Source organism: Malassezia pachydermatis (genome assembly GCF_001278385.1).
Source record: "Malassezia pachydermatis strain CBS 1879 chromosome Unknown scaffold6, whole genome shotgun sequence".
Lineage (NCBI taxonomy): Eukaryota > Fungi > Basidiomycota > Malasseziomycetes > Malasseziales > Malasseziaceae > Malassezia > Malassezia pachydermatis.
In genome coordinates, this window is record NW_017253143.1 from 406,285 (window position 1) to 424,730 (window position 18,446).

Consider the following 18,446-nt stretch of genomic DNA (forward strand, 5'->3'; position numbering starts at 1 on the left):
TGGCAGCTTGCCTGCCTGCCTACCTGCTCGTGAGGCCGACAGGCAGCCAGTACGTTGTTGCGCGCTACGCCACGTGACTGCGTGTACGGCAACGTCCATCATCCATCATGTCGACGCGCCGAAGCGACGCGCTGGGCGAGCCGTCGTGGCTCGTGGAAGCCGTCGGGGATGGCAGTGCCGATCGCGATATCGACGCCATGTACGTATAGCACCTTGACTTACGATCCAGTCGCTCGAAATTGCACGAGCAATGGCAGGTGGATGCACTCGAGGCACGTACAGTGCTCACGACGTGCCTTCGTGCGTACGTGTGTGACAACCACAGCACAGCGGATGTGATAGCGAATGTATTGTCGGTGCAGGATGCTGCCTGGGCTGATATGGTGCTGGATACATGCTGGGCACTGGATTGGGAGAGGGAGGCGCTGCCAGAGTCGGTAGACGCGCTGCCCCTCTCGACAGTACGCACTCGTGTAGCTGATGTGCTAGCGCGTCTGCTCACCGCGTCTGTACTTACGCGCGAGAAAGTATGTACGCGCCTGGATGCGCCACTCCTGCAGGCACTCGGATTGGTCGATCCTACGATCTTCCATCGGCGTGGCATCCAAATTCGCACAGCCAGCTTTTTCAAGCAACACAAGTACAATTTGCTGCGCGAAGAAAATGAAGGGTATGCCTCGCTTCTCACAGAGCTCATGACGCACTTGGGCCCGCCGCTCGTCGCGACATGCGACGGCGTGGTGTCGCCGGAAGATGCAGAGGCTGTAACGAAACGTGCTTCGGCCCTGCTGGCAAGCGTTCAAGCGCTGATCGGCTACTATTCTCTGGACGCTACGCGTGTCCTGGACATTCTCTTGGGCGTATTTGCGACGCACATCGTACACTACCATCCTCTGTTTATTGCATTGCTACGGCAAGGACCATGGGACGGTACGCGGATCGCGCAAGTGCTCGGCGCACAGTGGGCGCATTATTCGCAGCCGGATGTACAGGAAGCGCCGCCTCGTAGTTTGTACCTGGCGGCGGCACTGCTACTTCGTGCCGATCTTCTTGCGTGGCGCGTCCTCTACCCGTACATGGCGCCGGATGATACGATACAGCGTCTGCATACAGCGTATGAAGACGCACTGGCCGCCAAGCAAGCCTCCGTTGGTGCGAATGCGCTGACGATGGCCGCGCCTTTGGTGGACGATGATGCACCGTCTTCTGCGTCAGACAAGGCGTCCTCGGTATCGGCGGCCGGCACAGCGGCGGCGGCACGTCAAGCGCCTCCGCCCTCGCATGCTGTGATGGTCGTTCGGGCGTTGCTGCAGTGTGGTGCGTATGATATGGTCATGCCGTTCCTTGCGCAGTATCCCTGGGTCTTTGGCGCCTTTCCTAGTGTCACGCAGGCGTACTTGCGCCTGGTATGGCACTGTCTTATGCCTGTATGGGAGTCCATGTCGTTGAATGTATCCACGCCCAAGGCTCCGACGGAGTACGCATTGACGCTGGAAGCGCCTGAGCTGCGTGGGGGTAGTACGGCCTATGTGTTCTGTGTAGGCGATTGGGCGACGCACCTTACGCCTGTAACGGATGCCGTGGCGATCTTGCCGATGCTGGCGCCGCTTGGGGAGCACGTAGCACAGGATGCGCGCTTGCTGCAGCGGCTCTGTCGATGTGCCGCGGCAGCGTCGGATACAGCGGTATGGCTCCCCTTCGTACGTACGCAGCTTCTTCCTGCTGTATGTCTAGCGGAGGGCGGAGCGCCGTTGCTCTACGAGGCATGGTCGTACCTCTCGAAGCTGTCGTACCCTGCGCGCTACGCATTGTATGGCGAATGGAAGCATCGGGCAAGCAAGCGTCCTGCGTTGCGGCATAGCAAGGCCCAGACGGAGCGTGAAGCGCGTGGCATTCTTCGCCGTGTGAGTGCGGACAATGTACGTGCGAGTGGCCGCAGTCTGGCCAAGGCGGCGCATGCCAATCCGCTGGTGTTTTTCGATGTGGTCCTGCACCAAATCCAGTCGTACGACAACCTGATTGAGCCCGTGGTCGATGCGGCCAAGTACTTGACGCCCCTGGAGTACGATGTGTTCTCGTATGCGCTGCTGGAAGCACTGAGCAATCCCGCGAAAGAACGCACCAAGTCCGACGGGACCAATGTCAGTTTGTGGCTCAAGAGCTTGGCCTCGTTTGCCGGCACGTTTTACCGCAAGTATCCCAGTACCGACTGCACGCCTGTGCTGCAGTACCTGGCCAACCGCCTGAAGCAGGATCATGTCAAGGACTTGGTAGTCCTCTCCGAGCTCATTCTGAAAATGGCCGGGATGGAGCCGATGGGCGAAATGTCCGAGTCGCAAGTCGCCGCGCTCACGGGCGGTCCCCTCATGCAGGTAGAGGCGACACTCACCCTGATCCCTGCCACGTCGCCTACGGCGGTGCTGCTTGCGCGCCACAGCTTCAAGAAGAACGGCGGGCGACTCTACCGCACTCTGAAAGAAAGTCACTTGGCTGTCCCACTGCTCTTGCTCATGGCGCAGCAGTGGCAGCTGTGTGTGTTCCACGAGCACGAGACCCACATCAAGTCGCTCAGCAGCACGTTTGATACGTGTGCCTCGATCCTTCTGCAGTACGTCCACTTCCTTGCGTCGCAGGGGTGGGCTGAGTACGCCTCGCTTGTACCGACTCCGATCGACTGTGCGAGGCGATTTGGGCTGTCGTTGCCGATGGCGTTCCTTCTGACGCGGCCCAAACTTGCTTGGGAGGTACGTCATGCGACGTGCGAGCCGGGGAAGACGGAGAGCGATGCCGCAGCGGAGGCGATGGAGGTCGATATGGGCCAGCCTGCGGAGGCGACCGACGAAGAAGCCGAGGCTATGGACACGGACGACGCACCTACGTGGCACCCTGTGCTGGCGCCGTGGATGGACGAGGTCGAGTCGTGCCTGGCGCCAGGCTCCATCTCGGCGCTGGGCGTGCCATTCTACTTGACGTTCTGGCAACTGAGCCTCGCGGATGTAACAGTGCCGATGGAACGGTACCAGCAGGAAATGACTCGGCTGCGGCAAGCGCTGCAGGACTTGGACGCAGCCACAGACATCTCCGACAGCCTGAAAAAGTCGGCGAAGATGCGCCTGCATGAGACCATCACGCAGTTCACCGCCGAGCTCAAGGAGCAGACGGTCGCCTACCAAGCGACGCGACGTCGTCTGGCGAACGAAAAGAAGCACTGGTTTGCCCCGGACGTCGATCGCGGGCAGCTGGCACAGCAATTCGTCGCGCAGTGTGTGCATCCACGCGCCTTGCAGACGCCCAACGATGCCCTGTTTGCCGCGCGGTTCGTGCGCATGCTGCATACCATTGGCACGCCCCACCTGCCGACGCTGGCCGTGTACGACATCCTGCTCACGCAGCATGTGGCGCCCACACTGTTTAGCGCGACGGAAAACGAAGCGCGGAACTATGCGCGTTTCCTGCATGGCCTCCTGAGCGATCTACATACGTGGCTACACGACGAGGCGGCGTATACCAAGGACGCCATCGGCGCAGACCATGTGGGCTTTGCGCTGAGCTGGCACGGCGGGCGTGGGATGCGATCGCGCAGCGAGGATGCGCCGCTGTCGTGGCGCGCCTTCAAGTACTTGGCCCTGGACTGGCACCATGCGTTGCTGGCGGCGTTCCAAACATGCTTGACCCAAGAGTATATGCGGATGCGCAACGCCATTGTCGTCCTGAATCGCATGGCTGCGTTCTTCCCTCTGTATAAAGAGCATGGCCAGCCGCTTCAAGAGATGGTGCATACCATTGCGACGTCCGATCCACGTGGGGATCTCAAGGTGCTGGCGCATGGGCTGGATGCCACGCTGCGGAAGCAGGCGGCCTCATGGGTCGACGTACACTTCTTCCGGCCGTATACGCGCGAAGAACGCCATGCGCAAGCCCTCCAGGCCAAAGAAGAACGTAGGCAGGCTCGTCGCGCAGCCAGGGCCGCGCGGCAACAAGCCGAAGAAGAACGGCGTGCGAAGGAACGAGCCGAGGAACTAGCGCGGCAGAAAGCCGAGGCGTCGCGTGAAGAAGCACGGCGTGCCAAGGCCAAGGCCAAAGAAGCACAAGAGGCCTCGGCGAAAAAAGGCCATGCGGCGTCGAAGCAGGCGTCCACGAAGGACGAGCCACGCGACGCACGGATCCGCGGAAGCAGTCAGCAGCCCAAAGACAAGGACACGCGTACGGATCGACCCAGGAACGATGCACGTCCAGCGCGAGAACCGCGTGGGGGCGACGACCGCGACGAGCCGGAGCGAGGTCGATGGGGTTGGGGTCGTGAGCGTGAGCGCGATCGCGAGCGCGATCGTGACCGTGAACGATGGGATCGATACGACGCGAGACGCGATCGGCGAGGCGAGCGGGAACGGCCCGACGAGCCGCGGCGTGAGTCGAATGCGATGTGGCCACGACGACGCAACGACACACGTGAACCGGCCCCTGCGTCTTCGACGCCCGACGAGCCGCCGCGCGGTGGAGCAAGCAATGCGCGCAAACGCTCCTTGGCAGATCGGCTGATTGCCGAAGGCAAAGCGGCGGACACGGCTGCGTCCTCCGCGTCGGACGCTGGACGTTCTACCAACGAAACAGATGCGTCTCCGACGCAGGCTACGGCAGCGACTCCAGACGCGAAACGCATGCGCAAGGACCGCGCAGGCAACGCTCCACGCCAAGGCGGCGGAGGGCGTGCCAACGCGGATGACCGGCCCTCGTCAGAGGCGCCAGCGCGGCATGGCTCATGGCAGCCTCCGCAGGACCGGCCACATCGGCATTGGGGTCGCGATCGGAATCAGGATAGCGGTCCGCGTGAACACCGCGATCGTGATCGTAGAAAACGTCGAGCGGGAGGCGACTAACACGGGACTTGTCGGTAGCTGTGTGAAAGCCTCCTGGTATATACCAAGACTAGTCTATACATAATTATCGCGCCTCGAAATGCAGCTAGATGTGTGAGGAGAGGTGAGTACATACCATATGCTTGGTGCGTTTTTTGTACATGATACGGTGACCACACTCGCGGCAGCGAATGGGCTCGCGGGGACGGATTTCGTTGACAGCCGAGCAGTCTGCGTAAGAAAATGCGCATAACGTACCTGCACAGATGTACTCGACGGCCGGTTGGCGCATACCCGTGCCCATAGGCGCACCACCAGGGCGCGCAGCGTAGCTCATAGTGGTAGGAGCGACGAAAAAAAAAGTCGGGCGACGGGTCTCGTGATATATACACACCTCCATGTCACGTCGCGGTGTCGTCGAGCCCACCAGTGCGCCATCGTCTCGCTTCGACCAGATGGACGGCCTGATCATCGTCGGCCGCAGTGGACAGCCCATTGTGCTGTCACGCTTTCGCAATCCGCATCCAGCATATCCCTTGGTGCATGTGGACCATCTGCGCGATGTGGTCATGGCGAGCCAGATGAAACAGGACGCTGGTCTGACGTCCTCGAGCTCTGCGACATCGGAACGCGATATTCCCCCTGTCCTGGCTGTCCCCGCCGCGGCCAGTCTCGAGATGGTAGATGAGGAGGAAGAAGACGAAGAAGAGACAGAATCTAGTACTGATAGCGATGGCAGCATCTCCGGAGCGACACCCATACCTTCAATGCCAGATGAAGCGAATGCCTGGTCCGAAGGTGTCGACACGACATCGAACAAACAGAGCGCTCCTCCCCCTCGTCAAGAGGACATAACACCGTTGGAGGGCGGGTCTGTTCTCTGCCATATCAAGGTCGGCGAATTGCGATTCTTGTGCCCTGTATCGCGTGAGATTGACCCTTTGATTCCATTGGCGTTCTTGCACAAAGTGGTCGAAGTATTGCAAGAGTACTTGGTGGGATCCACAGACCCTACTTTGCTCACGGAGGATCTTCTCTGTGATCATTTTGATGTGGTGTACCAGCTTCTAGAAGAAATGCTGGATGGGGAAGGCAACGTATTGCTCACCGAGATCAATTCACTAAAAGATATTGTGCTTCCACCTAGCTGGCTCGATAAACTTGTGAAGACAGTTGGCCTCAACAGCGCATCAGAACGTTCCCGAACAACATTGGCATCCCCCTTACCATGGCGCCGACCTAATAGCAAGTATGCCAAGAACGAGGTGTATCTCGACCTTGTGGAAACTGTCGATGGGATCGTACAGAGTGATGGTACCCCACTTGCTCTCGATGTATGGGGCCGCTTGGAATGCTCTGCTCACTTGACAGGCATGCCAGAACTCGTGGTCTCTTTCAATGCTCCCAGCATGATTGAAAACGCTGCATGGCACCCGTGCATACGTCAGCGGACTTGGAGTGAGAAACAGAAGCTGTGCTTCATTCCACCAGATGGCACCTCCGAGCTAGGCACATTTCACATCCGTTCCACAACATCTGGCGCTATGGGCCGCTCGGCGCTGGCAGAGAAAAACAAGGCGCTTCCAATTGCTGTGGTAGTGGAGCTGGGTGACTACACGGCATCCCAAGGCGGCCTGCCCTTTGAGATCCAAGTGGAGCCGTCCTTAGCGCAGTCCAATACGCTTGAACACGTATGCATTGAATGGCTCTTGGGTGATGGCGTTCACGGCGTAGATGCAGCGCCCCAGATTCAAGGCATAGCCAGCAAACTTGCCTCTTCGTCCGATATCGGTACGATTCCCAACATGGCACAGGCAGCTGGCTCGATGGTCTTTGACCGAAAACGGCAATTGCTTCGTTGGAGCATCCCTTCCTTATCCCCAACAACGATGGCCGTACTACAAGGAACCATCATGTCTACGGGCCCTTCGAGACCATCGTATGCTGTTCAAGTACAGTTCTCTATGGCCGGCTACTCACTCACGGGGCTTCGCACGAGCTCCATTCAGCTCCAGCAAGAAGACTACGTGCCGAACAAGGGGGCCCGTACGTTGTTGATGGGCCAACTGGAATTCCGCCGCCTCCTAACTTAGATACCCGTCCATATTTTCAACTAGCTCAAATTGGGCCCTTTACGAAAGATTCGCCCCTCCACTTCCACACCCCGCATCTATGTCCTGGTCCAACTTGGCAAGTCGCGCTTCTGTGGCCGCCAGGATACGTAATCGCCGTTCTTCAAGATCCTCCTCAATATCTCTTCCCGGGACAGGTTGATACATGGGGGTCGTATCAAGCACATGCGTACCTCGTGCACGCGAGCGCTCAAACGACTCCACTTCACGGTTCAATTGGCTATTCAGGATCTTAAATTCAGGTGGATGGTCCGATATCTGTCGATATGTCAGTAAAAAACAATACGTACCTCATTGTGTGCTAATTCGTGCATCAAAACCCGCCGCGTAGTCTTGTAATCACGAAAACCATCCTCTTCATCTGTACGAATGCGAAGAAGGATTTTTTCCCCCTTGTTGACATTAAGGCCTAGTAATTCAGGGTTCTCATGGGGCAACAATTCCGAGAGAAGTCCAACCTGGTAAGAATGCAACTTGCATACATGCAATACAGCAGGGTCAGACGCTAGCCTTTCCAGGTATTTGACGACATCGGCCTGCAGAGGACTCCCCTCCGGTGTACTGCTATGTGCGCCGCACCGGCCAAATACGGGAGGTCCGAGGGAAGACGATGGTGTACGTCGTGGAGAGGAATTCTTCAACAAGCTTGGGTGAAACTGACGTGGTTTTTGCTTCACTGCCATTTTTTCATCTTGTTCTTGTACTTTGGCAATTTCGGATTCAGTAGCACCAATGACGGACATGCGGATTCCATCTTTTACCTGAAGTGAGTCTAAAGTCACATCTTCGGCAGCGCCACTCCGCAAGATCTCAGCAATGCGTTGTCCACATTGCGGTGCTAACAACTTCTGGTGAGCAGGTTGGACCCTTGTGATGTCATATATTTTTTCTTGAAGTTGAGATAAAGTCGAAGACTTAGCAATTGAGATGACATGCGTTTGACTTCGATACTTAATCGTCAGTGACACATCCTCCATGCTCTTGCAATGCTGGCACTCGTCAAATTACGCCGATGCACGTCGACTTCGCCCCACGTCGTCAGATAGCCACGCAATCCTTCTTCGAATAAACTCCACTTTTGAGCGGATTGGGTCTTTTGGGTCTTATGCGATTGGTTTCTGCTCGCTTGGTCCGAGCGCCCCTCCTGCCAAGCAGCAATTTTGTTCCAACAGCGAAACCTGTCATGTTCAAACATCTACTGGGCGCTCGTAGAACCTACATTCAGATATCGTGCATAGGACACTCGATAATGTATTAATGGGAATCAAGAATATCCTTGAGTTCTCTTTACCACCCTTTCCCTCTGCGGTTGAACTTCGCTTTTACACCTTTGTGTGGCTCTCTCGAGCGTCCAACTTTCTTTGTCAATGAAGCTTAACACTGCAGTTATTATTTCCGGACTGGCGCTGGCGTCAGTTTCCCAGGCTGACATTATCAAGCGTCGTCCCCATGAAGAGGTGGCTCACCGTAGGAACAACAATGAGTACCAGAACTACGTGAACAACTTCCAAGGACACATGTCGGCTATGCTCGACGCGCTGTCTCCTTCTGACGCGGCTCGCTCGAGCGGTGGATCCCGCCACCGCAACGCAGCTGTGGCGTCCGTGGGTAACAGCACTTCGTCCTCGGCTGCTTCGTTGTCCTCTGTGTCGAGTGGCAGCCGCTCTTCGCACCCTTCTTCGTCGAGCAGCTCTCACGCATCGCAGCCTTCGTCGCAGTCGTCGCAGTCGTCGCAGTCGTCAAATAGCTCAAGTTCGCGTCCGCACTCAAGCTCTAGCTCGAGTTCACGCGCTCAGAGCTCGTCGTCGTCGGATTCAAACAACGACAACACTGTGGGTGGTGCTCTTCGTTCTTCGCTGCGTCACGCTCTCAACCGTGCTGGCTTCGGTTGGATTGGCTCGATTCTGGGAGGTGATCCCTACGAGTACACGAACCCCGATGACAACCGCCTGCTGGCTAACAAGCCCAAGCTTGGTATCTCTTGGGCGAACGGTGACAGCTTTAACATCTCTGACTTCATTACGCAAAAGGTTTCCTGGTACTACACATGGGATGACAAGCCCAACCTGGCTCACCCTCCTACCAACATTACGTTCTGCCCTATGCTTTGGGGTCACAAGAATGTGAACTCATTCCGTGCGAATGTGCTTCACAACCCTGATGGTCCCAACAACAGCGGCAAGTGTGTTCTGGGTATGAATGAAGTCAACCAGAAGGGTCAAGCTGATATGACACCGGAAGAGGGATGCAACCTCATGCGTGACAATGTCATTCCTCTCAAGCAGCACGGCTATTACATCGTTTCGCCGGTGACCACCAACGCTCCAAACGGTATTGAATGGATGGACCAGTTCCGTGGTAACTGCTCTGATGTATTCGACAACATTGATGCCATGGCTTTGCACTACTACGACACCAATGCTACGAATTTCCGTGAGTATGTTAACCGTTGGCACGACCGCTACAACCGTCCTATCTGGGTAACAGAATATGCTTGCCAGGACTTCAACGGTGGTCCTCAGTGCTCGCAGAGCCAGACGAACCAGTTCCAGGTTGAAATGGCTCACTGGTTCGACCAGCAAGACTTCATTGAGGCCTACGCGCCCTTTGGCGTGATGCGTAACATGCAGGGTGTCGATAACTCGAACCGTCTGACCAACAACGACCGGCCTAACACCCTCTATGACGCCATCTCCAACGTACCCGGCTTCCCGTAAAGCAACTCGCAGGACGATTGTTTTTTCCCTTCTATCTCATAACCCAAATTAGAAGAAAAAGCAAGCTTGATTCGCTATTTTTTCTCTCAACTAGACTCTTTCCTTTTCATATTCTTTAGACCCTTTTGTAGTTTGTCATAAAAATTTTTGTCGCGTATTTTTGGGAATGTGTGCAAGGTAAAAGGGACAAGCGTATTGGCTTTGTTCCTTGACTAAACATTGTGACATTCTGTCAAAGACCCATGTTGTCATGCAAGCTCATGCACAAAGGATGGCTATTCATACGTGGTCGTGGCACTCATATGGTTCAATGCGTTGGTGCCGAATCCTCATCGCATCTCAATTAACAGATTAGCTTCTTTTACACCGTTGCTCCCCTGGCAACCGCTCATTTCATTCCGTTCTAATAAAAGCAAAAAGATATTTTGATGAAGGCTTTTCGTGAGTTGCGGGAGTCGTTCAAGGAGCGCCATGTGACAAGCGGTTTTCATGTCAATACACATCAGGGTCAAGCAAAACATATTGCTAGTATGGAACCTCCGAAATATGTTATACGGGCTAATGCAGACTACATTTCTCAACATCAACATGAACTCGGTTTCCACAAGGGTGATTTTTTCCATGTCCTGGAATCCAACAGGCCTCTTCCTCATGGCTGGATTGAGGCTTGTAATCCTGTCACAAATGCGAGAGGTATAGTCCCTGCCGACTATTTCGATATTATTAGTCGCACGAAGCCTCGCGCTGCCTTCTGTTTATCTGTACAGAGCGAGCTCAATCCAAATGGCGTACCAGAAACCCCGCAACTTTCTCGTTCGAGTGGGTCGAACAGTTCATCTTCAACAAGAACATCCAGCGGTACGATTGCGACTTTCAAATATGACTTTAAAGCTGAACTACCGCACGAACTCTCTGCTCGTGCAGGTGAAAGCGTCCTAGTAGTGGCACGTTCAAGTGATGAATGGCTTGTCGCCAAGCCATTAGACCATCTCGGTGCAGCCGGTCTTATTCCCACCAGCTTTGTTTCATTCCGCGACAAAATATCAGGAGAGCCGATATTATCCGAAGAGAACGAATGTATATTGACACATATACCTAGCGTTGTTGAATGGGAAGAAAAAAACAGACGCCTACGCGAAACTGCTATACCTTTGGGTACAATTAACCAAAACTATTCCAAGACACAGCTTCAACCACCGGCAACATCTTCTCATGCATTTCCAAGGATTGGATCAGTCCCAGCTAGCGCGGATATGGGTACAGATGATTATTTCTCTCATTTGTTACAACAAACATCTACTTCCTTTAGCGCTCCTACTCATTCTCTTGCTCGGTCAGACCACAATGTGTCTCAACAATCCTTACCGCCGGGAATACTTATGTCTGCTTCTGTGCTCGATGTTCGTCCTGATGTAAGCGATTACTGGTACAGAGTACGTGCTATCCACATATCAGATATACTAAAAGGACCGGACCCAAGCAAAGCATCGTTATATGAGCACCGAGAGCTTATTCTACAAAGAAGGTATAAAGATTTTGTTCAATTGCATGACTCTATTGAGTCTGAATTACTTCACTTGGTGTCACCTTCCTCCAGCTGTGATACTCCCAGTAAAGCTTTATCAAATCTTCCAGTCCCACCTCAAGAGCCATACTACACAGCACAACAATGCTGTAAAGACTTGAACACATACGTACATCACTTGTGCTCACTGCCTGAATCAATATTACGATCCTCTTCATTGCATAACATGTTGGAGCTTCGCCCCGGTGACCAGTGTCGAGTTACAATACTATCAAAAATCCAGTCACCGCATTTGTCCTCATCCGATTTAGATCACTCAGCTCAAAGCCTTGGTCCAAAAAACAGAAATAAGCGTGAACAACTTGCGTCAACATTTTCTAGTCTTCAGACAAAGAAGGCACCGTCCGACTCTTACTGCGCCATTGAAGAACCAACTATGTATCGCATCAAAGTTGCCCGTCTAGAGAAAGAGGATCAAATGATTGCACTACGAATCCCTATCAATATGTCACGAAATTCTCTTCTTCTCAAGATTCAGGAGCGCCTGGGACATGACATCAATATTCTAGGAGTCAATGAACCTAAAGGCCGTTTATTGTTGAACTCCGATGATGATCTCCGAAGGTGGCTGGAGACATACTCTGCAAAAAACAATAAGCTCCTGCTTTTTGCGGACTCATCATGACGAACCTAGCTTGTGACAGGTGAATTAGGTCACAATACCACGGTAACATAAGATACTACATTCTGTAGCACTATCAATGTTTTCTTCTCAAGATAAAACCCATTTCGAATCTACCATCTATTACACACTATTATAGTAGGTCGCAAGATAACGACCTACCTACAGTGATCCAGATTATCCCAATAATTGATCAATCAATACCCGTATTGCAATCGATCATACAATCCGTAGAAATGAATGCCTCATGCGCAATGCGATTTGGCCACCCCTAGGATGTCGCAAATCGAAGAGGGAAAAAACATACCAGCTCATGGTAACTAAATAATCATACCAATGTTCCAATTAATCCACTTGCCATTGCTGTCCTTCTCTTCCTCTTCCGCCTCCTTCTTCACAGGGGCTGGCTTATCCTGGCGCTTGACGATAATGCCACTGCGCTTCTCAAGGCCCTCTTCGGTATTGTCCTTGTGAGTAATGATCTGGCCAATGTTCCAGTTCGGGCCAACGTATTGGCGCTTCTCCTGGGCCACATCGGTATCGTCCTTGTGAGTAATGATCTGGCCAATGTTCCAGTTCGGGCCAACGTATTGGCGCTTCTCCTGGGCCACCTCGGTATTGTCCTTGTGAGTGATGATTTGGCCAATGTTCCAGTTCGGGCCAACGTATTGGCGCTCACCCAGAGGAGCAGCGCTGACCATCATAGCCGAAGCCACAAAGGCAAAGAAAGCAACACCACTGAAGTGCATTGTGCTAGCGTTGGTGAAGAAACGATCTGATTCTGCCCGGTTCTTACTATCTTTTGAAGGACACTAGTGCACAGCTCTTTGTTACGCCACCCCCTAACTGGATTGTAAAAATAACCTATTGGCAACGCGTTCCTTAACCGAAAGTTTGTTGAGTGCATATATTTCCACCAATTATTTTTGACAAAACATTCACTCGCCTGTGCCCTGTGGGGGTTCTCTATTGGTCCACGCTGCACGTGAGTGGGGCTGGTCTCGTCATCATTTTCACATCCATCGCTCGCAAATAGCCTGGCCAAAGCGCAGCAAGCTCTATATCCCTCGAGTGACCATTAAAACTCTCTAGAGACTCTCTCATCACTCAACACATTGTGAGAGGCGTGCTAATACCCTAAGTGCTTTTACGTGATTGTTTTCTTTTTCCATGTCGGAGCAGTCCCATTCTGGTAGGGCAACTCCCCAATCTCACAGGACTAATCAAACGCAACAATCGAAGCGCGTCTCCACAGGCCCCAACACGAATCCAAACAGAAGATCTCAGCATAGTACTCCATGGCCAAACCGTCCTATTTCTGGATCAATGCCCCAAAGTCCGTTTAGTAACTTGCCGGACGCGTCTAACGTCGGGGCTATGCCAGATTTAATGTCTTGGCAGGCGGTGCCAGGGCAATTTGGCAACACATCGCTTCTTGCCGATGCATATGGTGCATCTCACGGTCAGCCACAGTCGGGTTCAGCAAACCTTGATTGGGTTAATGGTATGACTGCTTCTATGTTACCTGAAGCTGAGAGCCAAAATCGATCCATGCCAAACCATATGATAATGCAGCAAGGATTGAACTCGATGTTGTACACAATGAATCCATCCCAGCTTTCTCATCAATTCAACCAGTTGCAGTTGCAGAGTCAGCAGCATGAAATTGCAATGCAGCAAAACCTTCTTTTGTCCCAAATTCAGTATGCTCAAGATCAGCAGCGACAAGCTGAGATGCGACAATCCGCAGCTGTCTTGAATCCCTACCAAAATGCTGGCATTCAGGACTTTTCTAGAAGACCCTCGTCTGGCATGAAGAAACAGACGTTCCAATCTCCTCCAAATAGCCGAGGTTTGGATTCAGCCTCTGCAATGTCGAAGATTGGATCACCTCGTGAAGCAGCTGAAATGCTGCGCTCTATGCACCTTCCTGCCAGTGTTTCGAATGCGATGCCAAATATGAGTGCAATTCGTCAAGATAATACTCCGATGGAATACAATTCCCCCTCTACCTTATCGACACCGCGCACTCCACGCCCGAATTCCTATTCTGGTCGCGACCGCTTGCAAGAAAATTGGTCCTCGCCAAGTGTAGGTCAGTCGATGCGGCTAGAAAATAAACGACTTTCATCGCTTCAGCGTGAAAAACCTGACGGTATGGAACGGAAACGCAACGTCACACCGTCGATTGTCATTGACCAGGTCCGTGTAGAACCGGAAAATGATGAGTTGACTCGGAAAGCAAATGCCGTTGGGATGCGGATTGGCCCTCGCACAGCCACTGTGGTGCACGAAGTCAGTCTTCCCAATGATACCCCATCACGCCCCATGGTTGAAAATGATCAGCGCTCTCTTTCAAGAGGGTCTGAAATCCAAAGACCTAACAGCTCTCAGAATGGTCCACAGTTTACCATTATTCAACCTCGTCGGCAACCTCGAGGTCCTCCGATGGAATCATTCTTTGCAAATAACTTCCTTGCTCGCAAATCATTGCGAACTCGACGCGAAGCTATGTCGAAGCTGTGTTCAAGCCCCCGTGCAGCGAGTTTTAGCGGTACTCGTTCGGCTACTGGCCCTTCTCCTTTGTCTAAATAACGAAAGCCCTCTCCTCCTATCTTTGTTACATGTTCATCTTTTCTCTTAGACTACGAAACGAAGTGCCAAAACTTTGTTTAACCCCTAGTTTCACCGAATTTTATGCAGTATGAAAATGTGATTGCATGTCTGTAGTCTGACGACGGATCGACGAGACATTAATACTGTTGGTATCTCTCAATATTGACATGCTTTTTCACATTTTGTTCCGCGCTATAATGTCGACATTTATTATGGACGATATAATTCAATGAATGAACATAGCCCCGTATTACCTCATCTTGTCTCGACCTATCATGCGGGTTGAATACTATCGGCAAAATTCGCGCCTGGACAAAAATAGTTGCATAGGGAAAACTTACCCCTGCCCCCGGCTGTCCACACATCTCTCCCAACTCTTTCAACTATGGCGTACATGCAACAACAAGGTGGTTACGTATGTATTCTATGATTATCCATCTTACAGGAAAAGTACCCGCCTCAGGCTGGTGGTTACGGCGGCGGTTACGCTCAGGCTGCTCCCATGGGCGGCTCGGTACGTACACACACTAAAACTAGATTAACACATTAGCCCCTTGACCAGCGCCGTGCTCGTGTGCAGGAGAAGCGTACGTATTCCATATAACGTGGTAAAACTGACCTTATAGATGGTGCCTGCGGCCCCTGGTAAGTTCATACCTCTTTCATTCTCTAACTCCTTAAGCTGCGGCTTCTGCGTTGGTCTGCTTGCTTGCTGGTACGTATTGATCTTGTTTAGCGGCCATTCTGACAATACAGCTGTATGTATACTCTTATAAAGACCGCACACTTACACTCTAGGTCTCGAGGACATCATCTGTGCCGGCTGCTTGGATGCCGTCTTCTAATTATAAGGCGTCGCCTCAGCAAGTACCAACTACATTACTCTTAACTTCATTATTAGGAATATACAATGCAATAGAATCAATTCACTATTGTTTATTCCAACACAAATATTTTGACATAGGGTGTGGTAAGCGAACGGTTTGGATCATTAGACTTCTTTTGATCATCATTGATAGGCGTTGCTTGGTTGTCGTAAAGCCGCGTACCACTGACGCTCAATAGCCTCTGGGTATGGATTGGCGAGAATTGTACACTCCCAATAGGATCTAGCTTGTTAACATGACTCATAGCACATACCTTCGTGCGCAAACCACTCAAATGTAGGAGAAATTATACGATCTGGAGATCCTGTAACAATTGAGTCCCAGGTCCATACAGAAATTTTACCTTGTTCATCTCCGGCAGCAATAAATTTACCTTGTGGATCGATATCAAAAAGAAGTCTTTGGTAGGTGGTGCCACTATCCCTAGGTAGCATTGCAATCAGAGAAGAGTCTGTGCTACTCAATGTCGTGCAATGAAAAGGGTCACGCATTCCGTACAGGTAATTTGTGTCGAACACGTAAAGGTTCTTTGACTTTCGCGATGCAGCAACCAATATATTTTTCTGAATTGGATGCCAAGCGAGCTAGTGTGTAAGGATATACCACTGGTTGCAACGTACCTGCACTATCCCCTGACCTTCAGGGATGCGCCAGCTGGCAAGGCATACTGTTTCGCCTGGAATAGATGCGTCTGTACCAAATTTGGCCCAAGGGTATGACAAACCTCGTTCTTTCATATTGCATAGCCATTCGGGCTCTGTAATATAAAGGCCAACTTCGTTGCTGAAGGTTCCCAACGCACTCACTTCCAAGGACTGCGTAGGTTGGTCATTGAGCATATTGGGTGCTGATCCGACAGCTAGTGCAGATACAATACCATGGTGACCACCCACCCCATCTTCGGAGCCATTCAGTGAGACGTCCAGGGCCATATGCAGATTCGTGCCCACCTGAGATAGAAAAGAGATAGAGAGTGCTTCGGACAGGCCACCATACAATCTGTGTAAGCGTAACAAGATAAACGCACATTGTATGCTCACGATTCAACGAGAGCGAATACGGTGATAAATATGATTCAACATGATTCAGAATACCATAGGATGCTTTTACCTGAGCTCTTGTTAGGCAAGTATTTTATACGTACCGAGCCATCCCATGCATCAATCAGTCGCACGGGCACGTCACGGCAACTTAAAAAGTAACACCAATGCGCTTCAGAAACTCCTTCATCATTTTCACGGTAAAGAGGGATGGGATACCAGCGTACATCCAAAATAGGCGAAGGCGCTTTGGACGAATGAATACAAGTACAGCCTTCCTGTGTTACTTGATATAAGTGCAGCGCGTGAGATTCAGCTTTTACTAGGAAAAATAGACCATCAGGCGACCTTGTCTATTAGCACATATGAAGAACACGTACCATAGAGCCTGTCGAGGAAAGTCCTTCGTCTCTTGCCAGGCTATCTCGTGTTCCAGCCATGGCTGCATAGTCGTGGAGGTGCCCAAAATCTCGCTTGCTTTGAGAATGCGCACATATATCGGGCTTACATCGAGGTAGTGCATCAAGTGGGTATTGACTGCCTAAGCATCTATGAAGACGTTTTTTTTTTTTTAGTTCGTCGCCGAGCGCTTCAGAGGCGAAGCTGGCAAGGAGATACGACGCTTGCGACCCCAACCACGGCGAATAGCCACGCGACGGCGGTCCTGCTCGAATGCACGAGCAGCTTCAAAGCCGTTACGGCCATAGCGACCCAAAAGCTTCGTGCGGCGCTCATCAGCACGAACACGCGGAGCATTGCGAACATACAGCTCCCATGCCAGGCCAAACATGTCGCCACCGGCGGGGTATGGCGATGGAATTTCTGTACGGTACTGGTATTCGGAATGGGTCTTGGCACTCGCGTTACCACCATCGCGGGATCGTACAAGCTGTGTTGTGAGGCTTGGGTGGTGAAGGTAGATGGCCGAGCAGGTGCGGAAGCTCACGTCCAGATACGATGGAATAAACAGGAAAGGAGCAGCAAATGGTGGCAGGTTGAAGGGAAGAACGCCTTGCGGAAGACCGTTGTTCTCTGTCTCAGATTTGGCCGAAGGCGTAGACTCAGAGTGAGAGTCACTAGTTTCGGTGCTCGACGAGTTCTCCGTCTCACTGGCGGAAGTAGTTGCCTCCGTTGACTCTTCAGAGGCTTCATTGCTCTTAGCTTCTTCAGTGGGGTTCGCCTCTTCAGAAGCAGCAGTTTCCTTTGGTGGCTCCGATTTTGGTGCCAGGCGCTCACGGTCAGCCTGCACGCGTTTAGCGACATGCTTGTTCAGCATGGGAATACACTCAGGTTCCACGGAAATCAAGTCTCCTTCTTGCAAGAGATGACCAGGGTCCTTTACGACAGTACCATTAATAGTTACTTTGCCATGCAGTACCATGGAGCGAGCATAGTAGACACTGTGCGCAAAGCAGCAGCGGAATACAACTGTATCGATGCGACGCTCAACATCGCGAACAAACAGGCTCTTTACAGGCGGTGTAGGCGTGTCCAGTGCGTTCTTCGCATCCGCATCGTGACCGAGTTTCTTCAGTTGCGGCGCGATAGCAGGATGGAAGCTCGGTAAAGAGCTAGGAAGGAACCAGCGCTTGAAGCGTCTCTCTGGGATCCAGTCGCCATGGTATCCACGTAGCAGCCGCTTTGAGCGCCAACGCTGCTGATACATGGTCATGCTCGTCTTATTGAACGTTGTTTCATTCACAAGCTGCGGTTTGGTGGAGCGGGCAATGAGGTTGTACAAGTTCCGTGGGGACCACGACTACCATGTTAGTATGATACTCTAATCTACACATACCATACGCGGGAGCGCCGACTCATGTCGAAACACGTTGGCCTTACGCATGTCCACGCCAAAAGCCACCCTCTGGCTACAAGTGCAATCCGCTACTGACCTGGCGACGACCAGGCTCTTCCCAGGAAGAAAATGACATAAGCATGACACCGCTCGGGGGGCAAGAGCCAGCCGCCCGTCCCAGTGCACGTGAAGGAAG

At 52.3% G+C, this 18,446-nt stretch overlaps 9 protein-coding genes across 9 annotated transcripts; 4 read left to right on the forward strand and 5 right to left on the reverse strand.

Annotated features, from left to right (window-relative positions):
* Positions 1–107: 107 nt before the first annotated feature.
* Positions 108–4,877, forward strand: Malapachy_0242 (hypothetical protein; the record flags this gene model as incomplete). The annotated part of the gene is made up of 2 exons (XM_018134771.1): positions 108–199; positions 230–4,877. The coding sequence occupies 2 exons, from the start codon at positions 108–110 to the stop codon at positions 4,875–4,877; spliced, it is 4,740 nt and encodes a 1,579-aa protein (XP_017990996.1).
* A 64-nt stretch (positions 4,878–4,941) lies between these two features.
* On the reverse strand, positions 4,942–5,193 carry Malapachy_0234 (rpc10-dna-directed rna polymerases iii kd subunit; the record flags this gene model as incomplete). Its single annotated transcript, XM_018134764.1, has 3 exons — positions 4,942–4,962; positions 4,993–5,087; positions 5,115–5,193. The coding sequence occupies 3 exons, from the start codon at positions 5,191–5,193 to the stop codon at positions 4,942–4,944; spliced, it is 195 nt and encodes a 64-aa protein (XP_017991108.1).
* Positions 5,194–5,254: 61 nt separating this feature from the next.
* Malapachy_0245 (ap-3 adapter complex mu3a subunit) lies at positions 5,255–6,949 on the forward strand (the record flags this gene model as incomplete). Its single annotated transcript, XM_018134774.1, has 1 exon — positions 5,255–6,949. The coding sequence occupies one exon, from the start codon at positions 5,255–5,257 to the stop codon at positions 6,947–6,949; it is 1,695 nt and encodes a 564-aa protein (XP_017991000.1).
* A 39-nt stretch (positions 6,950–6,988) lies between these two features.
* Malapachy_0275 (hypothetical protein) lies at positions 6,989–7,731 on the reverse strand (the record flags this gene model as incomplete). Its single annotated transcript, XM_018134804.1, has 2 exons — positions 6,989–7,246; positions 7,279–7,731. 2 exons carry the CDS (start codon positions 7,729–7,731, stop codon positions 6,989–6,991), a joined length of 711 nt encoding a protein of 236 aa, XP_017991128.1.
* Positions 7,732–8,355: 624 nt separating this feature from the next.
* Positions 8,356–9,705, forward strand: Malapachy_0248 (glycoside hydrolase; the record flags this gene model as incomplete). The annotated part of the gene is made up of 1 exon (XM_018134777.1): positions 8,356–9,705. One exon carries the CDS (start codon positions 8,356–8,358, stop codon positions 9,703–9,705), a length of 1,350 nt encoding a protein of 449 aa, XP_017990994.1.
* A 2,527-nt stretch (positions 9,706–12,232) lies between these two features.
* Positions 12,233–12,661, reverse strand: Malapachy_0277 (hypothetical protein; the record flags this gene model as incomplete). Its single annotated transcript, XM_018134806.1, has 1 exon — positions 12,233–12,661. The coding sequence occupies one exon, from the start codon at positions 12,659–12,661 to the stop codon at positions 12,233–12,235; it is 429 nt and encodes a 142-aa protein (XP_017990938.1).
* Positions 12,662–14,913: 2,252 nt separating this feature from the next.
* Positions 14,914–15,373, forward strand: Malapachy_0259 (hypothetical protein; the record flags this gene model as incomplete). Its single annotated transcript, XM_018134788.1, has 5 exons — positions 14,914–14,943; positions 14,974–15,042; positions 15,079–15,115; positions 15,211–15,243; positions 15,327–15,373. 5 exons carry the CDS (start codon positions 14,914–14,916, stop codon positions 15,371–15,373), a joined length of 216 nt encoding a protein of 71 aa, XP_017990963.1.
* A 681-nt stretch (positions 15,374–16,054) lies between these two features.
* On the reverse strand, positions 16,055–16,903 carry Malapachy_0278 (hypothetical protein; the record flags this gene model as incomplete). The annotated part of the gene is given in 4 exon segments (XM_018134807.1): positions 16,055–16,069; positions 16,084–16,365; positions 16,560–16,605; positions 16,836–16,903. The coding sequence occupies 4 exon segments, from the start codon at positions 16,901–16,903 to the stop codon at positions 16,055–16,057; spliced, it is 411 nt and encodes a 136-aa protein (XP_017991195.1).
* A 123-nt stretch (positions 16,904–17,026) lies between these two features.
* Positions 17,027–18,298, reverse strand: Malapachy_0235 (alpha-l rna-binding motif-containing protein; the record flags this gene model as incomplete). Its single annotated transcript, XM_018134765.1, has 2 exons — positions 17,027–18,214; positions 18,251–18,298. The coding sequence occupies 2 exons, from the start codon at positions 18,296–18,298 to the stop codon at positions 17,027–17,029; spliced, it is 1,236 nt and encodes a 411-aa protein (XP_017991109.1).
* Between the last annotated feature and the right edge of the window lie 148 nt (positions 18,299–18,446).